The sequence below is a fragment of the Rutilus rutilus genome, assembly GCF_951802725.1.
Source record: "Rutilus rutilus genome assembly, chromosome: 19".
In the NCBI taxonomy this organism is placed as follows: domain Eukaryota; kingdom Metazoa; phylum Chordata; class Actinopteri; order Cypriniformes; family Leuciscidae; genus Rutilus; species Rutilus rutilus.
The window spans coordinates 5,254,137-5,276,017 of NC_140232.1; the positions used below are offsets into that span (position 1 = coordinate 5,254,137).

A 21,881-nucleotide genomic window follows, 5' to 3' on the forward strand; every position below is an offset into this window, starting at 1 on the left:
AACACACATCACACCACAGGAAAATCACACAAGGTAATCTGTAGAACCATCAAGATTATCGGGACTTCACGCCGGGTAAAAGTTTTTCCGGTTACAGTAGCCGCGTTTCCATTACCCTTCACATTGCGCAAATTGAAATTGCGAAATCAAAATACGCCCAATGGAAACACGTCAATTTCGCAAAAACTCCCATTTATCGCAAAAACGTTTTTACGCTCGCATGAGGTGGTTTTTCAGGCAATTCGAAAAAGAAATATTTCGCAAAACTGCAATGGAAACAGTTTTTGTGCATTCACAGGTCACCTGACGTAGATGACGCGGTGTGTTTGGACAGAATACGAGACAGAGTTCTCTATTAAACTCATAAAAGACAAAAGAATTACAGGAATACTGGATTCTAAACCTCAAAGAAATGCCACAATCAAAGACCTCGGAGCAGAAATGAGGGAGAAACACCCAGAAACACCTCATATGAGCCGCTCCCAGTATAAGGGTCTTTTCTTACCATTAATGCTTGGAAAACACACACACATCTCCTTACATTTAATAATAATGGCTAGTGCAGTGGCTGGGATTAGTACATATTAACCTACCAACATCCGTTGCCATGATTTTTGGAATGATTTTACTTATCGTGAGAGGAAAAAATGAATGTTTTAGTCGCATAAGATCGGTTAATGGAAACGCCGTCCTTTCGCAATAGGTTTTTGTCGACATTTAGGCCATCCTTAAAAATATTTTGGTTTGCAGTAACAGCAAAAAAAAAGAAAAAAAGGGTCGGTAGGTCGGTCTATATTTTTTTATATATAAAAAAAATAATATAAAAAAGTATATATTTTTTCATTTAAACAAAAAAAATCAGGGTCGGTGGGGGTGGGGGTGGGGTTGGGGGGGGATGACATTTTTCACCTATGTCTAAGGGCTGTTTACACCAGGCCACTTCATGCGTTTTCTCAGATCGGATTGCAATCTGATTTATCAAAACGATTCCATTTACACCTGGTTACATAGGCTAAATGTGTGTTGTTTTTTTGCGGATATAAATCCGATCTTCAATTACCGCTATATGTAGATTTAATGGAGTGCACGTCACCGAAAGCAACAGTTATGACTAACGTTACATTATTTTATTGATCATCAGCTAAAATTTCTGAATCAAAGCCCGCAATAAGAGAAAGCGGAAACAGCCCTGGTAAGATCATTTCGTTTCTTTACATTTAATGATGATGATTGTGTGTTAAGCGTCAGCGACTTACTTTCACTTTGATTTGCGATAGTTTGCACGTTGATGCTCAGCTTCTCATCTGCGGCAATGTGTGTTGCAGTAGCGTCGTCATATCTGACTAAAACATGACATATAGCCTATAACACGCTCTCGCATGTTTATTTTTTAATAAACCATATTCAACAACATATAAAAATGAAATAATCTTTAGAGTAAAGCCGCAGCCATCATTACCAAGCGCGAACCATTGACAGTGAATGAAACGAAGCAAACTTAGCCTGCAGGCCGTAGTGTGACATGCGTTAACGGTTACCAATGGTGTAAACATAATCATAGATGACTCGCCACGGGTTTTTATTTAAAAGAAAGAACGTAGCTTATGTTTGTATGTAGGTCTAAACAATTTATATTCACAATACTTAATAACTAATATTATTTTATTGCATTTGTATTAGTTGTTTGAAGAGTTAAAAAAAAATCGGTCGGTCTTAACGCAAGTTTACAACCGGCAAGTCGGTCGGACTGAAAGGGAAAATAAATAAATAATTGGGTCGGTATTAAATTGACAGGGTCGGTCGGGTTACGGCAAACAAGAATATTTTTAAGGATGGCCTTAGAAAAAATCGCAAATGTTTTGCGCAAATCTGTAATGGAAACGCACCTAGTGATAGCCGAGCCTAGTAAGAACCAGTTCGGGAATCGAAGTCTTCATACGAATTAAATATCATAAAAATGATTAGGAATGCACGATATATCGGCCACCGTATCGGTATGTTCATTTTTAATGTTATCGTTATCGGCCCGATAACAAAATTTGGCTGATGTATTAAAGCCAATAAATAATGGATTATTTCCTCCGGCTGAGACACTTCACTGTTGGCCATGATGGTTCTGAATTTCTTGAAATATGATTGGAATCACTTCAAAAAAGGAAAATACAGTAAAGTGCAAAAGGCTACATACAATTTTAATGAGAACATTACAGTTGTGTGATTGGGACATGGCTATTAATAGTGAGACTTTTGTTTTTGTAATCAGGCTCTCAAAATGTATTTACAAATTTGGATTTAGTGTATTGCGAATACCATGTAATGTCATCTTTAACACCCACGTAAATGTGTCGGTAATCTGTAGTTTTTTCCTCCACCTTTAATCACTGAATGAATGAAACTGTCTTCAAGACCTCGTGTTGTGAATGTGATGCATGTCCAGAGCGTGATTCAGAGAGATGCAGCAATACTAGAGAAACCGGAGGAATGACGGTGTTTTCCTCTCCAGACACTGACCCAAAGTAAACACATTACAACAATGCAAATGAACCACTTCTTTGTCCATCTTACGCACAACACAAGCTTTGTGCTGTTGTGTAAAGATTGAAATGGTTACTGTTTACATTGAAGTATTGAGTTAACTGTCAGGCCTCCAGACTAATAGCATTGGTGCCACAATCTTCTATATATCTTTATCTATTTATTACATTTTTTTTATGATTGTATTGAATTAATACATACAATTGCCAATTAATATTGCATATTTTTATCACAAATGTGATCTCACATTTAATATTTTAATTTAGAGTTTTCAAGAGTTTATAGGCACCTGTTGGAATGTTTTAAGGCAAATTAAAACAGCATTTATTTCTTATTTATTTTTTACAATCAAATATCAGTAGAACCAAAGGACTTTTGCATGGCTAACTAATAGCTCGGCCCATAACTCAGACTTTAAAGCTCTTGATTCTACGTTGTTCTTGCTCTTTTGAAAATTTTCCATAGTTCTTGCATATTATCCATTGTATAGTAGCATTTGCTTTGAAAAGTAGTATTATAAACATATAGAAAGATGATACAAATGTATTTTTGTAATAATATTTATTTATATCCCCTTACTCCACATGAATATGATATGCCATGTAATATATTATAATGTGTGCATGACCAGGGTACAAAACAATTATTTTAAGTTGTTCAAAATAAAACCTTTTTAATCTGAAGGTTTGGGTCAGTAACTTTTTTTATTTTATTTTATTTTATTTTGGAAAAGTCTCTTATACTCACCAAGGCTGCATTTATTTGATCAAAAATACAGTAAACAATATTTTAGATATTATGTAGGCCTATGTATGGGTATTTAGCCCACCAGCTTATTAGCCATTATTATTTTTCCAATTTAAAATGGTATATGGCTGATTTGCATATTCAATTATTTATATTTCCTGTCTTTGGAAGTACAATGACTAGAAATAAAACATGATTAATAATGATTATCTTATTATATATGTGTATGTAAGCTATAAACTGTTTAATGACATGTGAAAGCTGATTTGAATGTTCAGCCTGACGGTGTTAATCGGTGTAGAACGGATCGACGGACGGGGTGGTGTGTGTGTGTGTGTGTGTCACTCCCCATGGGTGGGCCGGGGCAGAGGTCGTAATCTCACACATCCAGAAGGGTGTGAATGTACTGGAGTGTCTATTGCATTTGGGCTAGGTTGATTAACAGGCAGTTATGTGCACACTTACGGTACATAGGCCTACTCACATTCCTGTCGAGACTGTCACCTCACTGTTACAACAGGCGTTTGAGTTTAGCAGTTTAAGCTTTCATATAATTTCAATTTATTACAGCTGTATAAAGCCAATAGAAAGACGCTTTGAATAGCTGCGTTTTCACTAGCCTACCCCTCAAATTGCTCTAATTGAAATTGCGAATTGAAAATACGCCCAATGGAAACATGCTAATTTCGCAAAAAAAATAACGTTTTTATGCTCGCATGTCCGGAAAACTGCAATGGAAACAGTTTTCCCGCATTCACAGGTCACCTGGTGTACGTAAAAGTCGATCATTCTTTAAAGATGACACGGTATGTTTGGACAGATGACGAGAGAGAGTTCTTCATTAAACTCATTAAAGACAAAAGTATTACGGGAATACTGGATTCTAAACAACAAAGAAATGCCACAATTTCTCAAGATAGGAGGGAGAAACACTCATATGTGCCGCTCACAGTATAAGGGTCTTTCCTTGCCATTAATGCTGTGTTAACACACATACGTCGTCTTCCATTAATAATAATGGCTAGTGCGATATATATGAGATATATACTGAGATATATATAAATCAGAGCCCGTCTACGGAGAGCCTGCCCACTCCCTATTAAGTCCTATTGTACCGAATCTTGGTTGTAGTTCCACCAGAGTTCCACTGGGGGCGATCGCCCATGAGTGCAGAATGAATGGGAGTCTATGGGGCTAGACGGCTAAATTTGTCTCTTTCACCCGATTGCCGTTGAGAAATCTCAGATTCGATAGTAGGTTTTGCAAGTTCAACATGGGTTATAGGTCGAAAGTTGAATGAACGAGTACTTATGTCCTTTCGATTTCTTACAGGTTGAGTTGTTGTTGCCCATAACACGCTAGCATTCTGCTAATGAACGCTGATTGGTCAGTGAAGGACTGATTACGACCAGAGATACCGCTTGATCAGTGGTGTAGTCTACGTGATACGCAGGTATACGCCGTATACCCACTAGAAAAGGCCAATGATTTCCGTATACCCACTTAAAAAATCGTGAGGATATACGTAACAACTTCGTTTTGTGTCAGAACTTTCACTTTCATTCATAAATTCACCCCGTCAGTGTTTGTGAAGCGACACCGAATCGCGGAATCCAGTCACAAATGGAGCTTGCTAAGCAGACCGTCACGGAATTTTGCTATTTTTGAATAAATAAATCAAAAGTAGGGCTGTACAATGAATCAAATCTCGATATGGACTAACGTCTGTGAATATTGAAGTTAAAAGAGACTGCAATTGTTCTACGCGTCTCTGGGAATGAGCGCTCAATGTGTGCTCCACTATGCACTCGCACAGTTGCACACACACACACACACACACACACACACACACACTGAATTACAGTATACCCACTACAAAAAACTAGACTACACCACTGCGCTTGATGGCATCGTGGCATCCGAAGCGGGACCAGAAACAAACAAAACAAAAACTCTTCTAGCACGTGTATTTACCTGTGTCAGCTGTGTGTGTTTACCTGTGTCAGCTGTGTGTGTTTACCTGTGTCAGCTGTGTTGTCGATGCCTGGAGAGAAAAGAAAGTGCAGAGCGTGACAGCACCAGAGTGACTGAAGGATTGCCGTAAAGCAGTATCTCTGGTCGTACGATGTGTATGACGTCATTGACACTTTAAAAGATTTTTAAAGCAAATAAGTGACTCTAAAAAACACCCAGCAGTGTGTCATTTCTTTGCATCTCCTTTCGAATACAATATTCAAATTACTAGACAAAAAATGATATCCTGAGAAAAGTGGATTTTGAGGGGTATAGCGCTATAGACCTCCATTCATTCTGCACTCGTCCTGTGAGCGCCCTCATGTGGAATCAAAGTGGAACTGCAACTATTTCAGAAGCTGGAAGTTTACTGCGAGTGAAACTTCTCGCCTTATTAGACATTCTCTGTATAAACCTACTAACATCCGTTGCCATGATTTCTGGAAGGACTTATCGCGAGAGGAAAAAATTACGTTTTAGTCGCATAACATCAGTCAATGGAAACGCTGTCATTTCCCAATAGTTTATCAACATTTTGAAAATATCGCAAAAGTTTTGCGCAAATCTGTTATGGAAACTCGGCCAATGATGCAAGAAAAACATTTCGCTTTCCCAGTAGGGGTGTAACGGTACACAGAAGTCACGATTCGATACGGCTTCGGTACAATAGGAAAGATGGTCACACTTTAGTTTAGGATCCAGTTCTCACTATTAACTATGACTTTTGCCTCAAACTCCTAATTACTGCTTATAAATAGTTAGTAGAGTTGTTAAGTTTAGGTATTGGGTGGATTTAAGGGATGTAGACTATTATGCAGAATAAGGCATTAATATGTGCTTTTATAAGTACTAATAAACAGCCAATATCCTAGTAGTATGCATGCTATTGAGAACTGGATCCTAAACTAAAGTGTTACTGGAAAAAGCAACAAATCCCCAATGCTAGGTTTCTTTTCATTTATTTTGAACGGACAGCTAGCGCACCTAGCGGCATTAAGTTCCCCTGAGGTAAGTTGGTACAGTACAGCCTCCTCTAGTGTGTTTAAACACTCAAAGCTTAAGCTCAACCCTCCTATACTTAATCTTACGAGTTCCGCTCTGTTTCGTGCGCTGCCTATCAAAGTATACTTTGCCTAACGCTCCAGTAGTTAATGAAAAGAGCTGGGTCAAATGCCAGGCCAGGCTTGCCAGCTCGCCCTCGTTGCTCCGGCTGCCCAGCCCGCTTTATTCCTGTTCCAGTAAACTGGGATTGTGACGGGGACAGTTTTTCCACCTCCCTGCTAATCCGAAGCAGAGGTGGGCACAAATACATCAAAAACTATTTTGTTACAAACTACAAATACTGACTCATGAAATGTAACAAAATAAAATACAAAATACTGATGTGAAAAATGTATTTAAATAAAATACAAGTAATTAGTATTTTGAAAATACAAAAATACTCCCACAATAATCTTAAAGGGTTAGTTAACCTAAAAATGAAAATTATGTCAGTAATTACTCTCCCTCATGTTGTTCCAACCCCGTAAGACCTTCGTTCATCTTCGGAACACAAATTAAGATTTTTTGATTAAATCTGAGAGATTTTTTGATTGAATCTCACTCCATAGGCTTCTAAGACACTATAACTTGCTGGCCAAGAAAATGTATTAAAGACATCGTTAATATAGTCCAAGTGACTCAATCTTAAGTTTATAAAGCAACGAGAATACTTTTTGTGCGCAAAAAAACCAACACAAAAATAACGACTTTATTCCACTATTCATTTCCTTCTCTCTGGGCCTCGAGTTAGTTCACGTAGTGTTTTAGCGCAGCGCGTCTGTGTTACATGTCACCACGCATCACACACATGACCAGCGTCGGCCAATAGTGAGCCTACGTGTGACGTACAACACAGACGCGCTACGCTAAAACACTACGTGAACCAACTCGAGGCCCAGAGAGAAGGAAATGAATAGTGGAATAAAGTCGTTATTTTTTTATTTATTTTTTGCGCACAAATCTTTGTGCATCCTGGACATTGCCATTGCCAACATCAGACCGAAAATATGGCAAAATCATTTACTATGGTGATAAGCATATGGTGATTTTTCTTAAGTATTTAAGTATTTGAAATACTCTAAATACACTCCCTCAAAATATTTTGTTACAAACGACATTTTATTTTTTCCACAACTGCAAAATACAAATTACAAAATATACTAAAGTAATTAAATACGTATTTAAAATACATTTAATTGAAATACTGCCCGTGTCTGATCCGAAGCATCCTAACTTACCAAGACAAGTCTAACTGCTCAGGGGTCTCATTTATAAAACTGTGCGTAGGAACCTTACTAAAAGTGTACGTGCGCCCGAAAGCCAAAAATGGCGTACGCAAAATAATATTCGGATTTATAAAACCGTGCGTACGCCAGAACCTGCGCAGAATACACTTTATAAATCCCACTCAGCGGAAGATTGTGCGCACATGCGTCTCCTCCCCGAAATAACCATATATGGAGCTTACAACGCCTAGTTTTACTATGCAGATCCTCATCTGCATATCATTTGCATATGATTATTCATCCACGTGATAACGTTTAATGGTACAAGACACATAACATTAATAAAAATCAAGTAGTTGCCTATCCTTGCCTTTTTGAATACATAAATCAAATAGTGTAAAATACATTTCAGAGAAAGTTTTTCTCAATCTTTTCCACTGGCCGAATTGTATTTTTAATTGATACTTTTAATGGAAACAGATCGGCCTTGGGCATTATTTGCACGAAACTATTTTCTCAGACAATCTGGTATTATCATGATAAGCAGTTATCTCTGTGGTTAAAACATTAAAACAAAGCATGCCAGAGGAAAAGTGTTCAAAAACACTGCATTAACAACAAATATTTCTATTGACTGAATTTGAATATAAAAATGTTGTAACTTCTCAGTAATGATTTCATGTTTAAGTGCTTAGCTCCATTAGTTTAAATCATTATTTTATTTATTTAAACTGTTATTTGCGTCAGTTTCACTAAACGGCCCAACGCGCTCGCTGGCGCGGACATTTAAGAAGGGATGGATATTTGCTTCAAGTGGCAGGCTTGGTGAGTGAAATTATATTTGTATTATCTTTCTGTATATGTTAAATTTTCTTTAGATTTTCTGTCTAAAAGTGACCAAAAAGACACTTAACTCCAGCTCACCATCGGTGTCGCCAATTCCCTTTGTCTCCAGAATGTGCGTACGCACGGCTCAAAGTTTGCTTAAAGGTGCGCACATTCTCCCGTCAAGTTTGTTTTTTATAGATCACAACCTTTGCGTGGGAACTGGCGTACGTACGTTTCCAGCCCCGTTTTGTGCGTACGCACGCTTTATAAATGAGACCCCAGCTGATTTCCTACATATCTGTACTGGTTTTGTTTCTCACGTCACTCTGCATTTATTTCATGTTCATATAATAATAAGTGGGAAAATGTACAATAAGTAGCCTACATCCGTCATTATTTGTTTTGTTTTGTTTTGTTTTGTAGACAGTGTATTTGATCCTGCCTTAATGTGCTATTTCGCTGCTGAAGTCGTGATTATTAGCTTGTCGTGTTCAAGTGCTTTGTTGTCTTGAGGCGTTTACAAATTTTACAAATTTACAAATTTACGTTTGTTTTGTCTCTGAGGAAGTGTAACCCATTGAGGTTTGGAGTTTCAAACGTGTATTTTCATGGCGTTATGTGTCTTTCTTGACTTAATTTGAGGAAACTACTCTGGCTCAGTGTTTTCTGTGGCATGTTAAGCTGTTCTTCTGCTTTTCATTCGCTAAAGCCCTCCAGAATGCACTCTTATTCCTGAAATAGATTAGTTTTTAACAACATTGCTCAAGATTTCTTTTACAGAACCGTTTAAAATGGATCAGAATTGTCCACACGACTCGTCTACGTTAATGTTTTCTGGGAGATCTCTGTTATCCAGCTAGCTGTCGCGGTTTGATAACGGGGGGTTTATATCGAGTAGTTTTGGGTTAATTAAAACTTCATCTGGGTGTTTGTCTAGTTCTCTTGTTAAAGAAGAGCTAATGGAAAAGCTTTTGATTAGCCGTAATAACATCTTGTTCAAAGTAAGCTGTAACCGGTCCCACCGGTGTGTCTAGGGTTCAGGTTTAAGTGGTAGAATTAGATGGATAATGAGGAAAAATGTTTCACATGGACTATATATAGACTTCAATGACTCTGTCACTTCATCATGCGTCATGTGTGTGTTGCAGTCTAGCTCTCCTTTTTCCTTACAAAATAATAAAATATTTCAGAGGAGATATATTGCAGTTGTGAAGCTGTATATTAGGGGTGTAACAGTTCAAATTACTCACGGTTCGGTTTTTATCACGGTTTCGGTACGGTTTGGTATGTTCAGGGGGAAAAAGGACTACTGTCAAATAAAAATAAAGCAAATAAGAACAAATAATCAACAAACAAAAGCACAAATAAATACTATAGACTATAGAGCAAAGATAGAAATAAAATAAACAGTGCTTTTCAGCTTTTTCAGGTAGTTGTATCAGTAGTTTTCAGGTACAGAAATTGAATGAAGTAATCAAATGTAAACAACATTACATATAATCTTCATTGTATAAATTAAGTATAGATTAATCATTATTAAAGTTACAAAAGCTATGCAGTCAAGAGTGATTTCCTTGTCTTTTGTTGTTTTATTAACATTAAAAACACAGGCCGCAGGAATATTAGGCTGCTGTCACTTTAAGAGATAATGCACAGATCCAGTACACTGATACTGATACACATGCGTTGTCTTTCTCGGCTGTTTACGTTCACTTAAGACATAACCTACTATGTTTGCCATTGCATAATTTTTGTGTGAATTTGTCTGTTCAAGCGCAAGACTTGAAAGATGACTCAATATTTGCGCGCTGTCTGATATGCGGCTTTCCGTGCGCGTGCTTCGGATGAGTGCACTTGAATGTTTAAATTGGCAAGTCCTAAAGTCTCTTTTTACTTTTTTATTACAGAATCGATATTCAAATTAAATTGCTTTATTTTGTCCTTGCTTATAGATGAGGTTGTCAGAAGTTAGCCACTTTAGTTTCAACAGAGGATGAAATGTGTCGTTATTTTTGAGTTGTGAGTGACGTAATATCCTTTTCAAGTGGACGCGTGAAAGCGACGCGAGACTGAACGCGCTGAAAAGCCCTCGCGCTACTCATATGCCGAGATAGAGATAAGACAACAGAGCTGCACGATTCATCTCTAAAAGACTGCGATCTCGATTCAAACACCCACGCGATCTTCTTCCATTTCGTCTGTCTATTAAACCTTTGACAAAATCATATCGCAACATTCAAAGCTGACCCAGAGAGAGCAGTCTTTTCAACCTCATAGTATCATTATTTCTGTGATGCAGTAGTTCAAATTATCATAGAAGTACTAGGATAAAAGTTTAAAGTTCAAATATAAACACTGATGTCTAGGATAACGATAAATAGTAAATCAGCTTTTGATAGAACTTGGTGCTTAAAGGTATAGCGGAGGATTTTTTACTTCCGGGTGGATCACCTATACTATTGGTCCTCCTAATTGTCAATCATTCTGGTGAATCAATCAAACTTATTCAAAAAGTGGAGAGGGCGGGTCTTATCTAAAATTCGGGAAAGATCCTCCGCTATACCTTTAAAATAACACATTTATCAATTACATTGTTTCACCACTAGGTGGCGACAAGTGACTGTTAAAAAATGTATTTGTTATTGAATCATTTATTAAAGAGAATGTATGATGCTTCTGAAATAAGTCAGAAAGATGTGATGAATTGTTTTTGTAAATATGACTCATCTTATACATCATGTTCAGTCATTATTTAACTTTTCCCCATGGTCTAGTGTAAAATAAAAAAAAGAAAGAAAGCGCAATATCGAATCGCAATACATATCGTATCGGCACCCAAGTATAGTGATAGTATCGAATCGGGAGATAGTTGTATCGTCCCAGCCCTACTACGTGTGCTGTTCAGGTCTCGCCTCCTTTCCTGTGCTATCAACACCCGGGTGATGACGGCATAAATGACTGGTCAAGTTCGAGCACACGTCACTTGCATTGAACAAAGTTTACAAAGAGTGACAGTCTTGTTCATGTTCTTTGATCATCGCTGTTGTAATGTATTGGGAAGCCAGAATGATTATCCACCGACAGAAACATACATTAGCCGAACTCTGCCATTCTGTTTAATGCATTATTTACAACGAACCATATTATAGATGCAGATCAGATTTAAGATGAACCGTGGTGCAAGTTTTTGTTTTTACACCGTGAGCCGTTACACCCCTACTATATATTGTATCTGATTTGTGAATTGTTCAGATAAGTGAGCTCTAATCAATAAATTAATTAAACTTCATTATTCATTAGTCAATTTTTCTGAATCAAAATGAATTTTAAATTAATTACTTAAAAGTAAAAGTGTGTGAAGCCTATTCTCCCTCCAGAAGTATCGGTGGCCAAAAACTGCGTGGTAATTTTATACTGATGTTGCTCGTCTCTTCATGTCTGAGCGGGCGTTTTTTGGCCACAATAAACGGCAGTGTGTGGATCAGGCTTCATTCTGATAGTCAGAAGTCTGGCTCAGCTAAACTGTGTGTGTTATGATGATTTGTGCCAATTCATTCACATTAAACAAAGCATGTTTTTATAACGTTGTTTAATGTTGGGTAAGCAGAAAGATGGACGGCTTCTATCTTTATCCACATATTGTTGGTTTTTCCTTCCATTTTTTGTTAACAAATTTTGTGTCTGTCACGAAATATCTATTTTTAGGGGTCTCTGTAAATTCTTTTTGTAAAACATTATGATATCAGATTTTATTTTAATATCAGAAATCAGAATAGAAAAAACGAGAACCGATCTTTATGATTTGGTCTTGTTCCTGTTTGTAAATATATTTTTGTTTCTTTGCATATCAAATATTATTCCTTTTATGGTTGATTATCCTAATATCCTACTCTCTTTCTGTTCACAGACACGTATGCAGAGTTTACAGCCGGACCCAAATGCTCAGTACCGCAGCGTGTACGGAGCGCTGAAGAGGATTGTGCGGACTGAGGGCGTCCTCCGGCCCCTGAGGGGCCTCAATATCACTGTACTGGGGGCCGGCCCCGCACACGCGCTCTATTTTGCCTGCTACGAGCGAATCAAACGCAGCCTTAGTGACGTCATACAGAACGGCGGCAACAGCCACATTGCTAACGGTAGGAGAAGCGCTTCATTTCCTGAAGTCTTTAGTGAAGTGTCCATTACGGATAATTGGTATTTTGGGGTTATTATAATACTCCAAGACATATGGTTAACAAAAATGTACTGTTGATTAAAATGCTAGATTTGATATTACATTGTGTGGGTGTAAATGAATAGGCTTGGACTTGGTGCTGGAAACCCAACGCACAGGACAATAGAGACACCAGAATAAGCATATTCATGATTCTGAAGCTGAAAATACTGCATTATTGTTGATGAAAATGCTTGCACTCTGTCACTGACTAGATATATTTAAAGTAATCTAGGTCAGATAACATTTGCCATTATCAGGACCCACAAATATTCCCCTATTGCATTATTATACATTATATTCAACATTATATATAGTAGTTTATTGTTGACACTAAAACTCTGAAAACTTGATTTTTTTCGGAACTATACATTTTATATATATATATATATATATATATATTGTTGCATTTTTGTATTGCGATATATTGTGACATGATTACCTCTGGTGTCCATTGAATGTCTATAGATTTCTGATTTTAGAACCAAAGAGCAAGGGATCGAGGGTTTATAATTCGAAAGGCTCAGGCCAGGGTTGTTTTTGGGGAAATGAAAGGGAAAGTAGAGTGCCATCTTTTCTGGGGAAATAGGACATGAGTTTCTGTTCCTGTTTTTCCACATGTTGTCACTTGATATGGTGAATTTCCTTCTTTTCTCCACTTCAGGTGTGGCAGGGAGTATTGCTACTGTCCTCCATGATGGAATCATGAACCCAGCAGAAGGTATTATTCTTCCACTGTCAATACCGTCAATAAGAAATCTGATATTTTTGGTACTGTTATGATAAACGGCCAATAACTTTTTTTGCTCTCCAGCAACTGTGGCTACTGGTTTTCCAAAAGTCACTAGCCACTCAGCATTTTCACTGGCCGCAATTTTGACATCGATACCGTGGGGAAAAACTGGCAGATAGAATTGTTTTTATATTATCTCATAATTTGGCAGAAGCTATATTAGACGGCTGTCACTTTAAGACCTGACGCACTGATCCATTATACTGTTACACATGCGGTTTACGTTCACTTGAAACACAACTGACTGTGTTTATGTGACTCCTCGCCAAGATCAGCATTTTACACTCTCTTGAATTATATAGTTGGGTAATTATATTGTATATAATTTGCGGGGCATCACGAAACCACTATCAATATGCGCGTTATTGAAATCGCTTTTGATTGCATGCTCGTTTTTTACTTTCACTTTCCAATTCACGATCACGCGTATGCCACTCTGTGTATAGGGAGCAGTACTGACCACACATTTTACAAGATATGATATTTGTCAGTGACGCTCTGGATCTGTTGCGCACCAAATCCTTACTATCTTCACATGATAAGTGAAATCTGATGTACTGTAATGTAACCGACTACTCATGCAAGCCTAACCATGTCCCTTTAGGCCACCGTAGAATGCGTTACTCATTTTTCTGTGCCTTTCTGTATTGGGATTTAGGCTTCGTGCACATCCCTAGAATTTACTGTAAAGAATGTTTTTACTTCATCAGAGTGGTATAAAACTTAGTAAAGGTTTTGGCACTTGCTGTGTGAACACACACACACCACACACAGAGACACACACACACACAGAGACACACACACACAGAGACACACACACACACACACACACACAAACTGTACATTCTATCCCCTTACACTAACCCTACCCCTAAACCTACCCATCACAGGAAACATTCTGCATTTTTACTTTCTCAAAACAACTCATCCTGTGTGATTTATAAGCCTTTTGAAAAGTGGGGACCGCTGGCTGGTCCCCACAATGTAGGTGATCTCAGGTTTTACTATTCTTATGGGGACATTTGGTCCCCACAATGTAATATAAACAAGGGCACACAGAGACACACACACGCACGCGCACACACGCGCGCACACACACACACACACACACACACACACACACACACACACACACACACACACACACAGAGACACACACAGAGACACACAGAGACACACAGAGACACACAGAGACACACAGGGACACACAGGGACACACAGGGACACACAGAGACACACAGAGACACACAGAGACACACAGAGACACACAGAGACACACAGAGACACACAGAGACACACAGAGACACACAGAGACACACAGAGACACACAGAGACACACAGAGACACACAGAGACACACAGAGACACACAGAGACACAAATCCTGGACATGATTTGAAAAGGTTAAATGGTCCTAAAAAATAGTCACACTTGTATTGTTCGTGGTCAAAAATGAGCACATTGGAAATTAATGGGAGACAAATTTCATCTAGTGGAAGCGTACCAAACATATTCGTACTGAAAGCAAATTTTTTTAGATATCTACCCCAAGTTTGGAACAATCTTTGTTTAAATCTAAACAAGCTGCTATGGCTTTGATTTTCTCACAGTTTTAGAGTGAAATATATATTTTATATAATAATTGAAAATGGTATTTTTGTGCATTTTTCATAACAATAAATGTAAAATTGTACAACTTTTTTCAAGTAAAAAAAAAAACATTCAAGATTTATGACAATTTTATTTCCAGGTCCATGCTCAAAAAGTGAAGAAATGGATTATAACTACTGCATAAGTATAATTTAGTGCCATAAAATCCCATTAAAAATACAAAATAGTTAAAAAACTCTATCGAACTAAAACATAGTACAATCTTTTCGTTAAAATAAAAAAAAAGCTGTAATTTTTGACCGACAAGCGCCCAGTACCAGAGAGTTAAGATATTAAATGGTTAAATTGAACAAAACTAACTTTTTATCCACACTCGTACTCCTAAATATATTTTACAGTTCGCACACATCTATAGTTTACTAGTTATAACACATGAATGCTTTGTGTATTATTAATCATGGTTCATAACAGTGAGAGTTACATGTACGATGAGTGTTTCGTTTATATACGTCTTTTTCTTCTCTGTCAGTGGTGAAGCAGAGGATGCAGATGTATAACTCTCCGTACCGAAGCCTGTATGACTGCGTGCTGACGATCAGCCGTAAGGAAGGACTGGCCGCCTTCTACCGCAGCTACAGCACTCAGCTGACCATGAACATCCCCTTCCAGGCCGTTCACTTCATCACGTACGAGTTCATGCAGGAACATTTCAACCCAGAGCGCCAGTACCGGCCCGAAACGCACATCGTGTCGGGAGCGGCAGCCGGAGCCGTGTCCGCTGCCATCACCACTCCGCTAGACGTGTGTAAGACTCTGCTGAACACGCAGGAGAACGTGGCGCTCAGCTCCGCGCATGTTAGCGGGCATCTCTCGGGGATGGTCAACGCGCTCAGGACAGTTTACCGGCTGGGAGGCGTTCCTGCGTTCTTTAAAGGCATCCAAGCTCGGGTCATTTATCAGATGCCGTCTACGGCCATCGCCTGGTCCGTCTACGAGTTCTTCAAGTACTTTCTGACCCAACACGAGCCACACATCCAGGAACTGGGGAGGAACACTCACAAGGCCAGTCCCACATGAGGCCCCGGACCCGGCCGATCCAAAGAGCGAGTGTGAGGATCATGTTGGAAGAGAGAGGGGGAGAATGTAGAGAAATGCAGTAGACACTCCAGTCTCGAACCTTTTAATTTATTGGAAGAGTTTAATGTTGTTACAGGAATGTACGGATTGGAAGAGTTTAATGTTGTTACAGGAATGTATGGACGCTGCACACTACAGATCGTTTCTGTTAAACGTGACTGAATCGGAAAGGTAAAGATGTGTAGATGTGTTTTTGTGTTCTCACCCACATTACATATTTATGATTGAGCGTGATGGTGTGTGGATGCGCATCTATATTTATGTATGCGCTCTCACTGTCTTCTCAAAACAAGTCCATTTGGACTTTATTGGCTTTTCTTTTTTTTTAGGGGTCAGGAGAGTTTAATTTTAATTTTAATTATTTTTAATAATTGAAGGCATTGCTGAATTTTGCTGCGCAATAATCAGAGCATTTTGTTTTTATTGCCTAATCACCTATGAAAGCTGCCTGGGTTTCAAACTATCTTGAATTGGACACACTGCTCTTTTAAAAACCTTAATGTGATTCTCAAGAACATCTTTATGTATCAGTCAGGGAAGATGGCATATTCAATTTGACTGAAATAAATCAAGGCTATTAGGAATGGAATTTTGGCCAGTAGAATTTTTACAACATGAACAACCAACATTTAATTTACCCTGAAAAAGTCAGTTTTATTCATTTAGATTATCCAAATGTGATTTTATACATTTCATTTTATTGAAATTTGATTTCCAAAGACTGAATTGGATGCTAATTTAATTAAATCACCTGATTTCATCACACACTAAAGCACTTGGGATTTCTGAAACATGGTGTAAGGATTCCTCTGCTAATGCATTCTGAATTACTTTTACTTTAGCAGTGGTATTTGAAAGTTTAATAATTTTTTTTTTCTTCTTCGTGTGATAACTTTTTCTTTTGTTGTTTTATGACATAATTGCCATCAATATATTTATATACATTGATATTTATATATATAATTTGAGACATGATCTATGCAGTGGGTTTCGCAGCTTTGGAAGGTCTTCAGCTTGTAAGACTGTGCACTAAAGCTGCATTTGAAATCACAATTCCTTAATGAATTACAAATGAGGTTTCATAGCTGTTTTCCTCCTCTGGTGATCCATGTCAGTCTGGGACCAGGTTTATTCTGTTTCTTTTGTGTTCTGTCTCTGTGAATCTGGAGACTCATTCAGAATAGAGCTTGCCTTTTTTTTTGCCAGAAATAGACCTTTACTCAGAGTAGATGTTATGAAACGAAAACAAGGTTGATATTAAGACATTGAAGGCGCGGGTTCTGCATATCGGGCCTCCATGAAATTCGTAATTAAAGATTTAAAGGGATAGTTCACCCAAAAAATGTCCTCATTTACTCTCCCTCATGTCGTTCCAAACCCATAAGACTTTCGTTCATCTTTGAAACATATATGAAGATTTTTTTTTTTTTTATCCGTTGAAAGTCCCCACAACCAACATTTTCTGGCTACAAAAACATCATAAAGACATCATCAAACTCTTCTGAAGATGCACAATCGCTTTATATGTTGAACAGATTTAAATTTGGGCACGTCAAATATGGTCATATTTGATTAGATCATTTGGATTAAAATGTTTGATTCATATGGATCACTTTTACAATGTCTTTATGAACTTCATGAAGCTTGAAGATTTAGGTTGTGCAGACTTTCAATGGAGGGACGAAAAAAACGAAACTATTAGGGGTTGAACTACTTCAGATTTTTTAAAGTCGACATTTATGTGATCAAAGCAGAGTCGACGTCGACTAGTCTCTGATGACCAAATAAGATGAACCTCGATCTGAGACTCGAACGCGGGTTGCCTTGTGCACAGCTATGGCATATGACACAGCGCTACATAACAGCTTCTTTTTATTAGTTCTTTTGCCTTTGGGTCGTTATATTTTTACTCGTTCTAAATCAGATACAGATAAAGTAGCACAGTAAAGATTACATTTATATGAATGCATCTAATTAATTCTCCCTGGCAGCATCTCTCTGCTAATAGTGAAGCTGTGGGTTTTAGTTACGATGAAGTGTATGCTAGAACTTTTCAGTTTCTAACCTATTTTATTGATAAATCACAGAACCGTGTTGACAACACATTTCTGTGAATGTTTCTGTGTGCGCGTGATTTGTGCGCTTCTGTGTGTGTGTAATGAAGCAGTTTAGAACGATTAACTCCTGTACAAGCTGTGTAAAACACGCATTCACGCGATACATTGAGCATCCAGATGTTATAATCAGACATATCTTGTGGAGCGCTCTCTGAGGATACATTTATTTGTCATTTTAACTTAAACGAAGTGTAAAAGTGGACTTCAAAGATTTCTTATCCTGTTGCGCCCTCTATAGGCCACGATCAGCGACTAGTCGAGGTCAAGCTTACAGCTCATAGCAGAGCATTGCAGTCGACTAGCCGTTCAATGGTTAGAATATGGGTGGATAAATGATAATTGTTTGGGGGAAAACTAACTTTTTAAATTGACTTTCAGTCTGAAAGTGAAAAACTTTCGTAAGTTCTTGTTACACACATTTGTTCTGCTTGAATTTCCTGAATGAGGCCCAATATGTTGGTTTAATAGTTTTCGTTCCTGGCAAATGACATTTATAGCACATGCTCTTAAAGGGATAGTTCACCCAAATATTAAAATTCTGTCATCATTTTCTCACCCTTAAGTCCAAACCTGTATGAGTTTCTTTCTTTTGTTGAACACACAACATATTTTGAAGACTGTTGGCAATCAAACAGTTGACGGTAGCCAACTAGTAGTTTTTTCCGACTGTAGAAGTCAATGGCTACCATCCACTGTCTAGCTACCAACGTTCTTCAAAATGAAACTCACACAGGTTTGGAACAACTTGAGGGCGAGTAAATGATGACAGAATTTACATTTTTTGGTGAACTATCCCTTTAAGGGTGTTGGACTGGAATCACGCACAATAATCAAGCGAGTGGAGGAATAGATTTGTAAATAGTGTATAGTATTTGTAAGAGTTCTTCATTTTGACAACTTTGATTTGAACATATTTGATTTGACTTTTAGCTCTTGACTGAGATGACGTCCTGTTATTGGAGCCACAGATGAAACGCACACCAAAAGCCCCTGCAGCCTTAGATATCACAGCGCCAGTGCTTTATTTTGCACATCACCAAACATTTGCAAAGGACTGTCCACATCTCGTACGGGACGGTGTGTGTGTGTGTGTGTGAGAGAGAGAGTGTTTCTGCTCTTCTAGCTGTGTGGTCTGTGCCTTTCCTGTGTCCTCTCTCACTTCCGGTTCCCTTGGACTTTTGTCCTTCTGTTTGTTTCAGCTCAGGAGGATTGGACATTCCTTAATGCCGGTCCAATGAGAGTTTTGTTTGTTTGCCTTTGATTAAATGCTTATTGGTTTAGTGCTTCATTTGCTTGTGTGTTTCCAGACCACTATTTTTAACTATAGCATCTAGGAACCAAAGAAATTGACTCATTCACTCACTACATTACCATTACAGTATAGCTTTATATATAACTAACTGTTGGAGATGTTGAGATTGTGATGTGTTTTAGGTTTTCCTTTTCTTTTTTTTTTTAGGATGCGTAGTTGGTTCATTACGACTGAGAAGATGGATGTGCTCATATTAGTCATAATGGGCCTGCTTGGCCTTTTATTTGATTGACCAATGACAAAGTTCCGTTACCCTTTGGCTCCATGTTGTACGGTGGAAACCCCATGGGTTTGTTTCCTCTGGGACCAGCATTTTTGAATGCTTCGTATCTGTAATTGCTCTGCAAACTAGCTGTTTTAAAATACACATTGTATTTGACTCAGTTTTTAATTTCCCTCATGTTAAAAGTTTTGCATTTGGGTCGAATATTAATAACATTCCGTTGGTTCTGTGTGTGTTGATCTCGCCTGTCTTACTGATGATCATCACTAATGTATACCATGCATTGAGAAAACAGATGTACCGATGTCATATCCTGATATATTTGCCACATTAATTGTGCTGCAGTATTGCTCTCGTCAATATGCAACATGAACGCATTCATGTCTCGGCCGCTTTGTGCGCACATTGTAGAAGAAGTGGGAGGATTTTGATAAAAATAGTGCCATCTAGTGTACGCAAGTTTGTTTTTTGTTTTTTACCGCAATGAAAATGAAAAATGTAGAAACTGATTGGTGGAAATGCTGCTACAGTTTGGAACACTGGAGCTGAAATAAAATGCACAATGATCAAATGATTTAAATGCGTCTTATTCAGTGAAACGAAGTATGAACCATTGTATGAATGTATCGCTATGTGGGAGTTGATTTGTAAAGCTCATTTTATGTCCTGTTAATAAAAAAATAATTAAATTCAGAAACACAAAATGAAATTAAATAGACTACAGTATATGCAACATATTAATATCTTATTTTTTTTCTATTTGAACGAAACAGTTATTTGGCTAGATTTCATTTTTAAAATTCAATTTCTATATTTTAAAAAATATATATAGTTAAACTATTATAACCTGTGGACACTTATGACATTATTTTATAGTAGGTGATGCTCAGTGTTGGGGAGTAGTTAACTACAAGTAGCGACGCTACTAACTTAACTACATTTTTCAGTAGCTTGGCAGTAGCTCAGTTGCTTTTTAAACAGTGTAGCTTTTCCAGTAGCTAACTACTTTTTGCTGCAAGTAGCGGTGTAGCGCGAGCAAAAGCTACATTGCGTTTTGTCAAGCCTGCGCGAATCAGCGCGATGCAAGGATATTCTTCTTGTTAGATTACAAACAAATTTTTTGCCATTACCGCCACCTGTTGTTTAATCACGCATCTTGCGGCTAACGGTTCACTGACGTACAGAAGTGGGTTGACACACCCATATTATCCATGATGGAGCAAGACGTGGCGGCAGATTTGGAGGATGGAGAAACAACTAACGTTAATTACCCATGGCCTTATTTGTCCAAGTTCATGTCTCTCAAAGAAACGACAAGTAAAGGTTACACTTTTGTATGCAATCTTTTTAAGAAAATGTTCTACATGCAGTTTACGTTGGATGTATATTTTGTTCTTGCAATGTTGTATTTGTTGCAATTTTGCACTTTTGACAAACAGTCTGAGATATTTGAGTGTTGTGTGTAATAAAACAATACTCTTTGAAATCATAATTGTATTGCATTGTTTTAAACACTAAATATTTTACTTAAAACATTCCTCAGACACTTATTCAGTTATTTATAATATACGTTGTTCAAAAAAATCAAATGTAGTTTCAATGTAGCTAGCTACTTTTTGATAGTAACTTGTAGTGTAGCTAACTACTTTTCCAAAAGGGTAGCTTGACTGTAGTTGAACTACTTTAACTTACGAGTAGCTTGTAGCTTGTCAAACTACAGTTTCAGAGTAGCTTCCCCAACACTGGTGATGCTGTCATTTGTTGAAATATAAAACTATTAAAGGTATGTAACTTTTTTTTTTTTCTTCTTCTTTTTTCTTCTCAAAATGAATACAATTTTATAAAATAAGTCAATGCATTAATCCTTACCCTCATTCACTATGATATGCCTATTATATGTTAGACCTGTTTTGGGATGGTTTTCGCGCCCATGTGTGTCTCGTCATATCCGTACATAGAGAAAAGATGCTCCGGCTACTTTTGAAGTTTCTGGTGTCCAGTGGCAGAAGTTTGTCACAACTAGCAAGAAATTAAGGTTGACATGGAGCAGTTAAATCTCCAACCTCCGGGGAATCACCCGTTTAAAA

At 37.7% G+C, this 21,881-nt stretch overlaps 1 protein-coding gene across 2 annotated transcripts in view; it reads left to right on the top strand.

Moving 5' to 3' along the window:
• slc25a37 (solute carrier family 25 member 37) overlaps nucleotides 1-20,361 on the top strand; it is a 22,205-nt gene extending 1,844 nt beyond the window's left edge. Inside the window, exons 2-5 of one of the 2 annotated variants that reach the window (XM_084388874.1) lie at nucleotides 12,298-12,526; nucleotides 13,268-13,324; nucleotides 15,535-16,114; nucleotides 16,255-20,361. In XM_084388874.1, the coding sequence (XP_084245000.1) occupies nucleotides 12,298-12,526; nucleotides 13,268-13,324; nucleotides 15,535-16,082 (834 nt within the window). In that variant the 3' untranslated portion in view covers nucleotides 16,083-16,114; nucleotides 16,255-20,361. Of the gene's footprint in view, nucleotides 1-12,297; nucleotides 12,527-13,267; nucleotides 13,325-15,534 lie in introns of both variants that reach the window. The other variant, XM_084388873.1, reaches the window with a different exon arrangement.
• The last annotated feature ends 1,520 nt before the right edge of the window (nucleotides 20,362-21,881 follow it).